The following is a 16,668-nucleotide window of genomic DNA, read 5'->3' on the forward strand; positions in this document are numbered from 1 at the left end:
ATTGCCTGGATCCACTACAGTTCGCCGATCGTTGCAACAGGCCCACAGCAGATGCCATCTTGCTGCCTCTACATCCAACCCTGGAACACCTGCATAACCAGGACACTTATGTCAGATTTCTATTTATTGACGACAGCTCAGCCAACAAAACCATTATTCCAACAAAACTCATCTCCAAACTACATGGTTAAGGGCTCGGCTCCTCTCTCTGCGAGGAGGGATCCTAGACTTCCTAACCCACAGACCGCAATCAGTAAAGATAGGCAAGAATACCTCCACCACGATCATCCTCAACACTGGTGCCTCACAAAACTGTGTCCTCAGCCCCTTACTATACTCCTTATACACTTAAGACTGAGATAAAATTCCCCTCCAACTCGATTTTCAAGTTTGCTGATGACACCACCGTAGTGGGTCGGATCTCAAACAACGATGAGACAGAGTACAGGAAAGAGATAAAGAATCAGATGTAATGGTACGATGACAATAAGCTCTCCCTCAATGCCAGTAAAATGAAGGAGATAGTCATCAACTTCAGGAAACATAGTGGAGAACATGTCCCTATCTACATCAATGGTGATGAAGTGGAAATGGTCGAAAGCTTCAAGTTTTTAGGTGTCCAGGTCACCAACAATCTGTCCTCATCCCTCCATGCTGACGCTATAGTTAAGAAAGCCCACCAACGCCTCTACTTTCTCAGGAGGCGAAGGAAGTGTGGCATGTCTGCTATGAGTCTATCCAATTTTTAACAGATGCACCATAGAAAGCATTCTTTCTGGATGTATCACAGCTTGGTATAGCTCCTGTTCTGTCCAAGACTGCAGAAAATACAAAGGGTTGTGAACGCAGCCCAGTTCATCACTCAAACCAGCCTCCCATCCATTGAGACTGTCTACACATTCTCAGAAAAGCAGCCAGCATAATCAAGGACCCCGGACATACCCTTTTCCACCTTCTTCTGTCGGGAAAAGGATACAAAAGTCTGAGATCATGTACCAATCAACTCAAAAACAGCTTCTTCCCTGCCATCAGACTTTTGAATGGACCCACCATATATTAAGCTGATCTTTCTTTACACCCTAGCTCTGACTATAAAACTATATTCTGCACCTCTCCTTTCCTTCTCCCCTACATACTCTATGAACGGTATGTTTTGTCTGTATAGCACACAGGAAACAATACTTTTCACTGTATCCCAATACATGTGACAATAATAAATCAAATCAAATAACAATACCAAAGGAGAGGGAGGAAGCAGAAAGGGAGGATGGGAAGTTTATATTTCAAGTAGAACAAGTAGAACACATCACTGTGTTTTATTAAGTGGATCAACTGATTGTATTTGTCCTGGCTGAATGGGGAAAACAGTAGCACTTTCTACCAGACCGCTGGATGAAAGGGCTGATTGAGAAGAAAGTGCTCTGTCACTCTTAAACAAATAAATCCTTTGTCTCCTCACTCAGTTCCCAATGTGAAATGAAGCTTCCTCACATTCAAGATTTGAAGCAATAAGTAAAACATTTGCAAATCTTGTAATTATAAAACTAACTAGATTTGCTCCCATATCAATTTACGTCATTAAAATGACAAATGATGGGATGAACAAACAAATCCATAGCCAATTCTTCTGTCTTCCACAAAACGCCTTTTCATTTATAGGTGGAATTACAGCCCCATTAACAGATCAATATATTGCACAATTACAGCATTGTTATGCACCATAACCAGACTTTTTATGCATGTGCATACCTTTGGCAATTGTTATTCAGCTCTGACAAATGGCAGCTCATTAGGTCAGGAAGGTGTTTAGTGCAATAAAGACACAAAACAAATATCTACAGCCATGTATGGTTTAGTGTTGCAAGTAGCACACTTAGAATTATTGCTACAGTGGGAATTATGAAAAAGGCATCAAATAATATTCAAAGCAGCACAGAAAATGTTGGCCTCAGTAAACCGAAAGGGCATGTTATGGTGTTTCAGGCGTGTATATTTCAGCACTCTGATAAAGAATATATAAGACAGTGCTGATGCAGGACATTCCACATGGGACAGAGGAGCAGCCAGAAGTCATGGGCCATGTTAGAACCAGGACACAGATAGAACAAAGTGCCAAAAGCCTACAGGTAGAATTGTAGGAGTTGGTAAAAATATTAAAACAGGTAATTGAAAAGCTGTAATCTCAGCATTAGTCCCAGTGCCATGTGTTAGTGAACATAGAAACAAGCCGATAGGTATAAATGTGACTGAGGAAGTGGTGCAAGAGGGAGGGTTTCAGAAAGAGGGAGAAACTGGAGAGGTTGCACTGGAACACAATCTGAACCAATTTTCTCAGACAGAAACTGTTGGGAAGTTCTAAACAAGTTTGGCAGGGAGGGGGAAGATAGAAAAAAAGCAGTGGAAAGGAGCAGCAATGAGATCTCAGGGCAGGGGGTATAACAGTAGAAAAATTAGAAATACTCCCAAAATTACAGGGACCAAATTGAGGAAAATAGCAAAAGCGATGAAGGAAATATGAAATTGTAAGAGTTAGCAACATATAACAGGTTGCTAAAAAGTAGTGTCAATGCCTGTAATGTGACGGAGCTGCACTGAGATATATGTCTCAAACAAGGCCAAGTTTGGATTCTTAATATATTCCTGATTACTTAGTATTCAGGAATGATATAGAAGGGAAAAGAAGTGGCATGGCAATATTGACTAATACTCCAAGTATATGAAACAACAAGAGAAAATGTTGGAAATCACAGCTATTCTGACAGCATCAGTGGAGAGGGAACAGAGCTAACGTTTTGTGCCTGGATGACTCTTCATCAGAGCTGAAGACAATTGAAAATAGAATGAGATGTATACTGTTGTAGTGGGGTGGGGGAGAGGGTGCTGGATAGAGGACCAGCAATAGGTTTAGGCCAGGGAGAGATTGACAAAGATATCATGAACGAAAAGACAAAGGGCATACAAATTGTAACAATCATAGCTAAGAAGGGGTGCTGATAGTGGCACATTAAGAGATGATATGAAAGTCTATGAGGTGCTTTGAGGAAGAACCCATTTAAATTGAGTTGAGAAACAAAGGGAGAGCTGTACATTGCTGCAAGTTTTTTTTAGTAGTACTCTAAACCATGAGGAAGAAATAGAAAACCTAGCAATATTAGGAGACTTCAATTACCCTGGGAATAACATAGTGCTAAGCATACAGAGCAGAATTTTTGATGTGTACAAAAGACCCTTCATAATCAATAATGACAATCCAACAAGGAAGTCAGACATGTTGGATCTAGTTCTGAACAATGAAGTAGGGCAATTGGGATATGTTATAGTAGGAGATCGTCCAGCTAACAGTGACCGCAATACAGTTTAGACTAATTAGAAAATCTCAAAAGTAAAAATGCTCAACTGAGAAGAACCAATTTATGGAAGAAGGGACCCAGCAAAGGTAGATTAGCAAAGGCAACTGCAATGTAAAGCAGTAACAGAACAATGGAGGGCATTCAGGGAGAGAGAGCTCATGTACAAACGAGGCACATTCCTTTGAAAGGAAAAGGATACACGTCCAAAGCTAATCTGTCATGGATGACAAAGGGAAAAATCGAAACAGAATAAGGCGGCTCATGACAAATGTCAGAAGCAGAATTCAGTTAATAACCAGAAAGATTATGGAAAGTACAGGTGGTGATTGGAAAAGTTAACATGAAAGGCAAGGAGAGCATAAAAGAGGGGGTTAGCAGGCAACATTTAACTGAATCTTAAAACATTTAATAAACATATCAAGAGAAAGAGGTTAGCTCAGGGGGGGAAAAAATTGCTCTACCAAGGACCCAAATAGAAATGCATGAAGTTGTTAAATGCAAAGTGTGTCTAACTCGATTGAGATAACAGAAGTTTAGAACAGCAGGCTTGAATGTATGAATAAAGTGTCACTCAAAGCTCATTAAGAAAATGGAAACTCATGGAATTGAGAAAGTGATGGTATGGATACAGAATTGACTTCCAGAGGGAAGTGGATAGATGTTGTTCAGACTGAGTGGTGCTTTGCAGTGGTGTCCCCCAATTATCAATGTTGGGCTCATCACTCTTCAATTTTTATAAACTATCCAGATTTTTGTGCAGGCAGCAGCATTGTAAGTGCAGAAAGAGGTAAAGACCAGAAAGGCACAAAGTAGGTTTAACAGATGAGGGATTTCAGTGATGAGAAGAAGTTGGAAAGATCAAACCTTTCACCTCAGAACACAGAGGGTGGGATCCTCTAGCTGCGCTCGCCCAAAAAGCAGAACGTCCCACCCGAGACCAACGGACCTTTGCATGATCCCTCCCCCGCCCGTTATGATTCCTCTAACGGGTGGGACGGGAGAATTCTGGTCTGTAGGTGAAGAGGTGACCATACAAACATACACATTAGGAACAGGCGGAAGCCCTTCAGCTCCTCAAACTGGCTGGACCATTCAACCAGATCATGGTTGGTCAAATTGTGCCCCCAATGGACTTTCCTGCCTACACCCAATACCCTGCGATTCCCCTATTCACCAAAAATCTATCTACCTCTAAAACAAATTTAACAATCCTGCCTCCACCATTCTCTGGGGAAGTGAATTACACTGACTCAACAGCGACTCTTCTCCGTCATAAATAAAATTGAGGTTTACAGAAGGAGAGAATTTAATGTAATAAGTGGGGTGGAGAGGGGGCAATCCATTTCTCTGGCAAGTGAGTCAATGGCTAGATGTCCAATATCTAAAGTCATTGATATAATGATTTGGACAGAGGATGAGGAGATATATTATCATTCAGAATTGCTGGGATCTGGAACATTCCACATGAAAAAGGTGGTGGAAACGAATGCTAGAAATAATTTTAAAAAGGACTGGGATGAATGAGTAACTTGCTGGGTTGCAGACAAAGAAACAGGAGGGTGGGGGTAAGTGTAACTGCTCTTTCAATAGAGTCAGTGCAAGTACAACAGGCTGACTAGCCCCCTCTGTTGTAATTTTTGATTATTCCGCACCCAAAATGTTATCTTTTGTCTTCAGATGCTTACTGACCCACTGGGCACATCCAGATAGTTTCGATTATTTAGCTTTTCCTTCGTATGAAAAAATATTTTAGAAAAAGGAGTCTGGAACTCACTGTCTGAAAGTGTGTGGAGGCAAAGACCTTCATGACATTTAAGAAACATTTAGATGTGCACTGGTGATGCTAAGGGTATGCACCAAGTTCTGGAACGAGATTAAAATGGTTAGGTTGTTTGTCTTTGACTGGCGCAGGTGCAATGGGCCAAAAGTCCTTTTCCTGTGCTGCAGAGTCGATGACTCTAAAATCTGCTTTGCAAAACAGACAGAATTCCAGTTCAATAAAGTGGAAACTCATGTAAAAGATAACAGTACATAAGCAAATATATTTGTGGCAATTCCTGGCATTTCAAATGGTTAATTTATCCAGCAAAAACATAACACTGGTATTTCTTTAGAAAGAATCCAAGTATCTGGTTAGCATTCAGAATACATTTTACTTCACTACAGGCCATGCTAAAGATTTTGGTGAAAATTAAGTTTCTTACCATCAAAAACACTGTTCATGAAAATGGGAGAGACAGCTTTTTGATTTGATTTATCATATGCATTAGCATAAAGTGAAAAGTATTGTTTCTTGTGCTATACAGATGAAGCATACTGTCCATAGAGAAGGAAATGAGAGAGTGCAGAATGTAGTGTTACAGTCATAGTTAGGGTGTAGAGAAAGATCAACTTAATGCAGGGTAGGTCCATTCAAAAGTCTGACAGCAGCAGGGAAGAAGCTGTTCTTGAGTCGATTGGTAGGTGACCTCAGACTTTTGTTTTCATTGTTGATGATTTCATGGATTTAATTCCTGTGCCAGCAAAAATGTTTGGTTTTAAAGGCAATGAGTAAATACAAATTCCCTTGAAATAGGAGCTCAAAGCTACTCGCAACCTTCCAAACCTATGCTAACAGAAATTACCGTTGAGGGTTTGCCTTGAGACCAGCTCTGCAACAACAACTTGCCTTGATGTAGCACTTTTAACTTGGGGTGGAGTGTTACCAGCCTAAAGTTGATACAAGTCAAAGAAGGGATTATGATGAAGGGAGATAAAAGTTTGAAGAAAGAGGTAGGTTTGAAGCAGAATCGCAAAAGGAATCAAGCACGAGGGCACAAGATTGGGAGAGCATGATAGGAAGCAGGCGAGAAGGACCAAGTGATTGAGAAGAACAAGCTTTAGAGAGGGACTTTCAGTCTTCCAGGATCCTTAGTAGGGTCCCAGGTCAGTGACTGTGAAGAGTATAGAGCCGCACAGAGGAGGAACCAAAAGTGGTAGCTTCCAGCTTGATAGTTAAATTATCATGTCAATAATGTCAGTAGGTTAAGCGCTGTACTTCGTATCAGCTCAAACTGTTTCTTAAAATGAGGAACTAAAAGGGTTAACTGGACACTTCCTTATTTGCAATTATATGTTGAATTTGTATACAGAAATGCTCTTCCAGTATTCCAGTCTCTCTTGCCACCGAATCCCAAAGGAACAAAATATGAAACTTAAATGTAAATTTTGAGTAGTTTTTCCACCCAGCAAGGAATAGATTATTCCTGAATGTCAACTTTGTTTATACCCCAGCAAAATTATCTAAGCATTGCTTTACAATAAAAAGGGGAAAAACAATGGACTCAGGCAGCCATTGTCTCATGTTATAAATGCAATGTATTTTGTTTCAACTGGCTTTTGGCATCCCAAAATTTGTGGATGAGTTGACATGCCAAGTTAAATGCCTGCCAATTGCTTTGCCTTGTCATGTCACACTGTATTTTCTAGTCTGTCCTCAGGGAGAAAAGGTTTATAAATGCAAGCAAGCGATTCACTTCAACTTGACAAATGAGCTCTCGAGGAATACATACGTGGAATACAAATGAACTTAAACCAGAATAAGATCTATAAAAATATATTTAAGAAATACAGAAGCATAATATAATAAACCTTTGGAGGCCCACACACCTTTGCATTGATAAACACAAACAGTTGTTTTTAAAATATTTACTGAATATATTGCAAATTAAATGTTTAGTAATTCGACAGTTTTCAAATTTTCCCTCATGTGACAATGAGGGGGGCAAAAGCTGCATTGAACACACTGATCTATGATGCTGCTATATTACATTACATATATGCATCTATTTACATTTTGTACTTTACTGCGAGTATACTCCGATGAGACAGCGTGAGCCAAAATCCATTTGGTGTAATAATATTTACTCATGAATGGTCAAGCATGTCAAAACATCTGAAGTACACATTTGTAAGATCAATGTAAGAAACATCCAAAGCAGAATTTGAAAATGGGAAAAAAATTGCAAAAATAGCAGAGTTCTGCTTTAATTAATGCAAACAACACATATAGAATAGTTTGCATGGAATAAATGGACTGCATCAAATGATTCAATTCAGTATTTAAAAACTCACAAAGGCCGAACTTGACTCATTCAGCCACCAATCTAATCATTCATCTGATATGTTGAATGTTATCCCTTATAATGCCACCTTGAGCAACACCATAGGAGATGTAAAAAAAAATACGTCAACACGTCAGGCATCACATTTCATTACAAATGCAGAACAATCTTCTTCCTTTAAAAGAAAGAGGAAATGTCACTGAATTGTGTGTACTGTGGCCTTAGGTCCAAAAGTGATAAAAGCTTCGCAATTAACTAAGTAGTGAAAAAGCCATGTGGCTCTCGCCTCTCTTCAAAAGTTCTGGAAAACATACAGCCTACTGAACGTAGTGCTATCTGGTAAATTGGGTATTTTGCCTGTGTGTAAACTGCATAATCTAATTCAGTGCACAGCATCGCAGCTCAAAGCAAAAGTATCAAACCTAGAAACTGAGGTCTTAGTTAAAACTAACGAATGCTTAAAAGCACAAAATAATATTTAGTGGACAAGTTTAATTAAACTGTAGAGAGCAATTTTTTGAATTTTTATTTTGCATACATTTTATTATTAGAAATTTCAGTTCGAGAAAAATGCAGATCAATAATGCATGAAAAGAATTAAGTGATTTGATGACCAAAGATAATTATGCCATGAGCAGTCAGTTTGTGAAATTGGAAAGATTTTTTTTTTCATAGTGACTTACTGGAAAGTTAAATCAAAGCATGACAAAAAGTCTAACAATAAAAGAGTGAAGATCTATGTCTTTGTTATCTCCAAAGTTGGCTATTCAAATACTTTGCTGGCCAGCCACTCATTTTCCATCCTTTTTAAACCTGAACTCACCCAAAATTCTGGCGTGCATACTCTAACTTGCAGCAAGTTCGTGCCCATTAAACTAATTCGGCATCTGGTCTGGCAGCAAAATAATTTTAAAGTTCTTAGTCCTGCTTTTCAAATCACTCCAAGACCTCACCTCTTCCCACTTCTGGAATGTCCTTCAGCACTGCAATACTGAGGTTCCATCATTCCTTCAATATGGACCCCAATTTTAATCATGCCTCCAATTGCCCAACTCTGGAATTTCCTCCTTGAGCCTCACTGCCTTAATTCCTTCCTCTCCTCTCTTTACAATGCTCCTTAAAACCTACCCTGTTTACTCAAGGTTTTGGTCACCTGTGCTACTGATTGCATATGGTTCTTTTTTTTGCCCCTTCAATGCTGTAAACCTCTGACTCTACCACCTTCGAGTGCAACTATACCCTTTTTGTAATATGGAGGCCAGGACTCTTTACTATAGTCCACTGTGTCCAAACCAAGGTTGTTTTTAACATTTGTTAAACTCCTGTGAAACGTGGGGGACATTTTACGATGCTAAAGGCATGGTGGTAAAAATTAAAACAAACATTACTTTATGCTTACTAATTTCAAACTTTCAGATTGAGCATAAGATGAGGCACTTACCACCTCCCCGAGAGAAGCAGCAATCATGTGAATAAACGGAGCCTTGTTTGTAGACACACGGGAACCCAGCACAGATTTTGTGTACTCATAGGTAACGAAGAAAAGAGCAGCTGAAATTAACCATACACAAAAAAAACTCCAGTCAGTCTAAAAGTTAGATATTCGTAACTGGCTCCAAAAAGAATTTGCAATACAATGGTCACTCACTCCAGTTACTCTGCACATTTATTCATCAAATGTCAAATGGATTTAAAACAATTATAGCTATGTGGTAGATTCACCTCTTGGGGAACAAGCCTTGTTTCCTTTAAGGAATATAGCCCAAAGTTCCACTCTTTAGTTATAACTTGTTCACTTTAGTCTAATCACTTCACATGTGTTGGTATATTGGCTTTAGCAGCTTTACACCTTCACGTACAATAACAGCAAAATAAAATTTATTCTTGGAATGTGGGTAAGACTATATTTAATGTCCATCCCTAGCCATTCCAAGACGCTGGTGGTTGACTTTTCCTTGAACCACAGCATTCTCAGTGACAATCTTGTTCTGAGGGTGGTGTTAGCTAGGAAATTCCAGGATTCTGGCCCAGCGAAAATGAAGGTGACTATCCATCCATAACACAATAGTGTACTTGTTTTACTTGAATGTGGGGTTGTACCCTTTGCAAATTAGGAGGATGACAAACAGGAGAAAGCAGAACCACTGCCACTCTTACACTGAACAATAGCAAGTGTTTGCAGAACAAAAGCATTTTGGCAGTTTTCAAATCAACAACTTTAGTGTGACTTAAAGTTTATTTATTTATTAGTCACAAGTCATCTCACATTAACACCGCAATGAAGTTACTGTGAAATCCCCTAGTTGCCACACTCCGGCGCCTGTTCAGGTACACTGAGGGAGAATTTGGCATGGTCAATGCACCTAACCAGCACGTCTTTCGGACTGTGGGAGTAAACCAAAGCACCCGGAAGAAACCAACGCAAACAAGGGGAGAACGTGCAAACTCCACACATAGTGACCCGAGGCTGGAATTGAACCCGGGTCCCTGGTGCTGTGAGGCAGCAGCGCTAACCACTGTGTCACTCCTTCACCATTTTGTTGTCTGATTTAATATGTTATTTAATATAATGAACATGGTCAAGTAGCCATTGGAGACAATTTAAAAACTAAAAATATATATAAACAATATAAATGAGAACGTTGGGGGGACGAGAAGCAAATTTGCAGATGACATAAAAACTGGCAAGGTGGCTAATAGTGAGGAAGGTCATAGGTCGCAGGAAGCTGCAGATGGGTTGGTCAGATGGGCTGATCAGTGTTTAACCCCGGAAAGTACAAGACAATGCACTTTGAAAGGAGTAAGACGACAAGGAAGTGCTCAATGAATGGCAGGATACTAGGAAGCTCAGAGGAACAGAGGGATCTTGGGGTGCTGTTCCACAGATCCCTGAAGGCAGAATAGGTGGAAGACATACGGGATACTTGCCTTTATCAGTTACGACATAGATAAGGGCAATGAGGCTATTTTGGAGCTGTACAAAACAGCTGGAGGACTGTGTACACTTCTAGTCACCTCACTATAGGAAGGAGATTGACCAGGATGGTGCCTTGGATGGAACATCTGAACTATGAAGAGAGGCTGGATAGGCTTGAGTTGTTTTCTTTAGAGCAGAGAATGAGGGGGGGATCTCTTATGAGGGGTATGGACAGTGTTAATAGGTGGCAGCTATTCCCCTTAATTGAAGGGTGAATAACAAGGTGGCATAGTTACAGGGTGCAGGGCCAGGGGTTTAGAGGGGACCTGAGGAAAACGTTTTTTCACCCAGATGGTGGTGGGAGTCCAGAATGCATTACCTGGGAGGTCAGTAGAGGCAGGAAACCTCACATCCTTTGAAAAGTATGTGGATAAGCACTTGTCATATAACATTCAAGAATATAGGATATTTCAAGTGCTGAAAAGTGGGATTGGTGGAGATTTAGTGTAGTTTGTCGATGATGGGCCAAAGCGCCTCTTCTGTACTGTATGACTCTATAACTAACTATTGCATTCTTGGAAACCAGCTCCTGCATTATTGGAAACAAGCCAGGATAGGTAGTAAACCTCAATTGTGAGACAGTTGAAGTAGTAGTAATTAATCAGTAGATGTGGTAAGGGCTGGTAATATAATCTGTAACAGAAAGTATATAATGTTTTAGGTTTCATCATTAACACCTGATTTTAAAAGACTAATTGTACATTATGAGAAGTCTATACAATGCAAGATGTGTTTCTCAAGCCAGACTGGAAAGATAAGGTGTGCTAAAGTCGAAGACTTCATGACCTTGGCGAGTTACATTAAAATGCATAAAGAATAGGGCATTGTATTACTGTGTGGGAAAATGGTCACATGAAACATTCTGAGTAGCACCATTGTATTTTTGAATGATGAGATGCTCACAGGTGTCAGGAACCAATTATAAAATCAGCAGATGGTTAAGTTAGCCAATTACTGTTCCGACAGGTTAATTCAAGATAAGAAAATGTGAACCAAGGGTACATTAATGAAGATTTTGGGAATCATTTTGTTAGTCTGTTTAGTTAAGCTTTTTCCTTTCACTGTTAATTTGATTTGTCACATGTATGCTATACAGTGAAAAGTATTGTTTCTTATACACTATAAAGACAAAGCATACCATTCATAGAGTATATAGGGGAGAAAAAATGGTGAGAGTGCAGAATATAATGTTACAGTCATAGCTAGGGTGCAGAGAGTATAAGGTAGGTCCATTCAAAAGTCAGATGGCAGCAGGGAAGAAGCTGTTCTCGAGTCGGTTAGTACGTTATCTCCAACTTTTGTATCTTTTTCCCGACGGAAGAAGGTGTATGTCCCGGGGTGTGTGAGGTCCTCAATTATGCTGACTGCTTTTCCAAGGCAAGGGGAAATGTAGACAGAGTCAATGGATGGGAGGCTGGTTTGCATGATGGACTAGGCTACGTTCACAACCCTTTGTAGTTTCTTGCGGTCTTGGTCAGACCAGGAGCCATACCAAGCTGTGATGCATCCATTTTGTCCCCTAGCTTTTTAACTTGTTAGTTTCTACCTTTTAATTGTCAATAAAGCTTTTTTAAATTACCCATCCAAAGTGCTCAGTCTTGCCAGATGCTCAAGCAAACAGAATGGCAATTTATTGCAAATGACTTGCATCCCATTGTAATAGCGCGAGGTATCAACGAGGAGGCACAGGTTGAGCTCTAAAGAATTTAGGTGTGAACTCGGGGTTCACATATTTTAGCCTTGACCCCTTGTATCTGGCCCAGCTTATTTTGAAAGATGCCTTTGTACAAGGGCAGAATCTCTTGAAAAGCACCATCTGTTACTTAAATTTATTTTGCCAACTTAGCTTTATCTGTCACAACCGGTCTCACTTCGGGCTTGGACTATTACCTTCCACAACAATCATGGGGAATTGAGCCAACTGGCTTTGATACGACACTGGTGCCATGGTGGTACCCAATATATTTAGTGTTTCCTCCACATAAGTTGCTAATTTAGCAGCCGTGTCGCTTAATCCCAGGAGTTGAACTCCTTCTTATAGGTACATGCAAGTCTGTTCTCCTATCACCATGGCAGAAGCACCTGTGTCAACCTCCGTACTCAGCAGCCAACCTTTGACTATGAGGACGATCTCAATGGGTGCCGTCTAGTTCAACCTGACCATGTTTAACTTGTATAACTTGGATTCTTCTACTTAACGCACTGGAGTCCAGGTGTGTTGTTTCTTTAAACTGGGTTACTCTATCTGGCTCGGCACAATGTCTGAATGTGGCCCTTCCTGCTACAGTTAATGCTGACAAAACCTTTGCAATTGCCATTACCCGAAGGATGATCTCCTCCACATTTGTAACACTCATCCAAATTCCTGGGCCGATGGCACGTTTTTGCTCTTATTCTTCTGTCCACGACCCTGCTCCAGGGATCTCTGTTCCACCTAACCTGTGCCTGCCATTCGAGGTCCTTGTTTAGCAGCCATTTCTCTCCATAGTTGATTCACCTTACCATCCTGCATGCAACATCGCTCAGAAGCACCTTTTCAGCACTTTCAGTGGCCTGGGCTATCTCTATTGCTTTATCCAGGAATAATTTTGTTTTTGCAAATAGCTTTCTTTGGATATTCAGATTATTAACGCCACAAACCAAACGATCTCATAACATGTCACTTAACGAAGAGTCAAGTTCACAGTGCTCAGCTATTTGTGCCATTGGGTGGATTGGAAATGCTAAATTGCCCCCTAGTGTCATGGGGACTAGGTAGGGTAAATACACGGGGTTATGGGGATAGGGCCTGGGTGGGATTGTGGTCAGTGCAGATTCGATGGGCCGAATGGCCTCCTTCTGCACTGTAGGATGCTATGATTCTAGGTCTTACAACAAATGCAGAAATAATCTCCCCGGGTCCCTGGTGGACAAATTGAATTTATATTGTTGCAATATAATAGAGGGCCTGGGGTTGAAACACACTTTCAATTATGCCACTAACTTGGTATCTGGAGCCTCTGGAGAAGCTAAGCTTCTAATAAGGTTATAAATCTGGGTTGTATACTGTAAGCAGGATGACATTTTGTTTGTCTTCCCCAATAATATCACGAAGAGTGAAGAAATACCGCAGCTTCTTGATGTATTGGACCCCAGTCTTCAGCCCCCGGTTAAAAAGAATCGAGTTTTCCCTGTTCGTGGCATTATTTTTCATTCGGTTACTGCAGAGACCTCTTCTCTTTCCTTCTCTGGAGATCTACGATGGTATGCCCCTCCCTCTCTTCGACTTCTGAAACCCGAGACTGCAGTTCAATTTACTCTCGTCGCCATTGGAATACTGCGAGGCATCAACAAGGAAGCTGATGCAATCATGGAGTGACTTATTTAACAACAAGCTAAAACTTTATACCGACACAGCAACTACAATACAGGTCTTCTTTCCCCCTCAACTCCCGGGTTCACACTGAGGATTTTGTTTGCCCCCAGACCCACACCTTCTCCTCACATTGGCCGAGGTTCGCACACTGCCATACATTAGGCCCCGGGCAGGTCACGTGATCGGCAGATGATTACCCCTTAAAGGGACCACCCTACCACACCCATAAATCAAAGTCAACAAGCATCTCTTATTGGAAAAACTCAACCTGTCAGGCAGCATCCACAGAGAGAGAAAAGGAATTAACGTCGAGTGCAGAATGACTCTTCCGTGAAAGCATCTCCTTAATTAATCATAAGTTACAGGTCCCCGTCAACTTACATTCACATCAGGTAGTGACAGCAAAAATGCAAATAGCCAAACATATTGTGCAACATATTTTAAAGAAGTAACCTTCAGTTTTAAGGAAGTTGACAAGAATTCACAATGAACCCAAGAGGAGGCAAGGCATGAAATTATAAGAAGCATTTAAATCAATGAAAAATGAATAAAATATTACTTCAAGCAGAATTATATATTTTTACAAAGTGTATACACTAAGATTTTCTTTCCCTTGACTGATAGTTACCACATCACATAATTAAAACTGAGCAGGGCTCGCTAATAGATGTGCCTTGAAAGTAAGTAAAGCATGGAGTACATTGGGGCTCAGCTAGGTCTCAGCCTGCTGCATTCATATGGATAAAGGCAAAACTCTATTACAGACCATGTATAAAAGGCAAACAGTACAAAATACCACAGCTGCATCATTACAGACCATGACTGCAACACCAATGGATTACATTACAACTGCCGATCGAGCCAGAGGGCTGGGGGCCCAACTGGTGCTCAAAGTGGTCTTTGATCACAACACTATCAGGCATTCCTCTGTTTCACAGAAGCAACTACACACCATCAATCGAAAGGCACTTCCATCAAGTAATCTGAAATACTGCTCCATGGAATGGAATCAAAGGAATGCAATTTACACCAAGACATTTTCAGCAATTTGTTCAACTGGAATTCCCTGCAAGTTGATGTATAATTGATGTGTTATCCAAATGCCTTAAAGTTCATTGCCTCAACCATGCATTTTCTTTGTGTAAGTATGCTTTCTGAAGTACTTTCACTTCTGAATCAGAAGCTTGTGAGCTCAAGCTCCATTCCTTGGCTTACATTTCGTTGCAATATGGAGGGAGTGCTACATTATCAGATGCATCCTGAACCTTGGATCCGGTTGTTCTCTCAGATCAATGTACATAACCCATGATACTATTCAAAAGAGGGGAATTGTCCTAGAGTCCTTGTCAACATTCATCCCTCAACCAACACCTCAAAATTACAAACCAGCCTCCCATCCATTGACTCTGTCTACACTTCACGCTGCCTTGGAAAAGCAGCCAGCATAATTAAGGACCCCACACACCCAGAACATTCTCTCTTCCATCTTCTTCATTGGGAAAAAGATACAAAAGTCTGAGGTCACGTACCAAGCAACTCGAGGGCAGCTTCTTCCCTGCTGCCATCAGACTTTTGAATGGACCGACCTTGCATGAAGTTAATCTTTCTCTGCACCCTAGCTATGACTGCAACACTACATTCTGCACTCTCTCCTTGCCTTCTCTATGAACTGTATGCTTTGTCTGTATAGCGCACAAGAAACAATACTCAACACTGCATGCTAATACATGTGACAATAATGAATCAAATCAAAATTAGTGATCATTTATCTCACTGCTGTTGTCAGGAAACATGTGGTTTTGAGTAATCTATATTTGTAGACATTAGCAACAAGTTATAGCTTTAAGTTTAATTTGTGTTTCTATGCAAGGGTTGGAAAACTCAGTTAGTTCATGTTAAACAAAGGTTAAAGTTTAAAGTTTATTTAGCAGTGCCGCAAGTAGGCTTACATTAACACTGCAATTAAGTTACTGCGAAAATCCCCATGTCACCACACTCTGCGTCTGTTCGGATACAGTGAAGGAGAATTTAGCATGGCCAGTGTGCCTGCATGTCTATGGGTTTTTTCAAACTGTTCCTGCATTGTAATTAAAGGCTTTATGATGCGAGAGTAAGCAGGTTTAAAGAAAGATTAGGCTGTTGCTTAGTAATCAGGGGCCACCATAGGGTAGAAATAACTTGAGTTTAGATTTAAGCTGGACCCAGAAGCAGATGGACAGGTTCAGGGAGCTGCAAAAAGCAGACATCCCTGAAGAAAGAGCAGAACAAAGTCCAGAAACAAGGGAGTTGGGACTGAGAGAAAGTCTAAAGAAGACAGTTAAGTTAAAGGGACAAAAAAACAAGAAGTTGAACAAGGTACTGTTCAGAACGCAAGTAAAAAAGACAGGAGAAAGTGCTCAGAGTTAGAGAGACAGCTCATAACCACATTTAAAGTCAGCTCCGTAAGAAGCCAAACATTTGAGGTGAATCAAAAGTTTGGTGACATCGTAACAGTCTGTACAGCAGTAGTGTTTTGTTGCCGGGTACATGAGAGATTGTGTGGAAGTTTGAATACATGTCACAATCCAAGGCTCAGGAATAGTGAAAGGAGATTGAAATCATAGAAGCCCGACAGTGTTGACAGAGACCATTTGGCCAATCAAGTCTGCACTGACCACAAATCCACCCAGGCCCTATCCCCGCAACGCCACGTATTTACCTTGCTAGTTCCCCTGACACGAAGGGACAGTTTAGCATAGCCAATCAACCGAACCAGCACATCTTTGGACTGTGGGAGGAAACTGGAGCACCCGGAGGAAACCCACGCGGACAGTGACCCAAGGCTGGAATTGAACCCAGGTCCCTGGCACTTGAGAGGCAGCAGTGCTAACCATTATGCCACCA

The 16,668-nt window shown here is 40.8% G+C and overlaps 1 protein-coding gene across 1 annotated transcript in view; it reads right to left on the reverse strand.

The window, feature by feature from the left end:
• slc25a26 (solute carrier family 25 member 26) overlaps positions 1-16,668 on the reverse strand; it is a 237,683-nt gene that overhangs the window by 198,217 nt on the left and 22,798 nt on the right. Inside the window, exon 3 of the mRNA XM_078209491.1 lies at positions 8,895-9,004. Within this exon, the coding sequence (XP_078065617.1) occupies positions 8,895-9,004 (110 nt within the window). The remainder of the gene's footprint in view (positions 1-8,894; positions 9,005-16,668) is intronic.

Source organism: Mustelus asterias, chromosome 3 (genome assembly GCF_964213995.1).
Source record: "Mustelus asterias chromosome 3, sMusAst1.hap1.1, whole genome shotgun sequence".
Classification (NCBI taxonomy): Eukaryota; Metazoa; Chordata; class Chondrichthyes; order Carcharhiniformes; family Triakidae; genus Mustelus; species Mustelus asterias.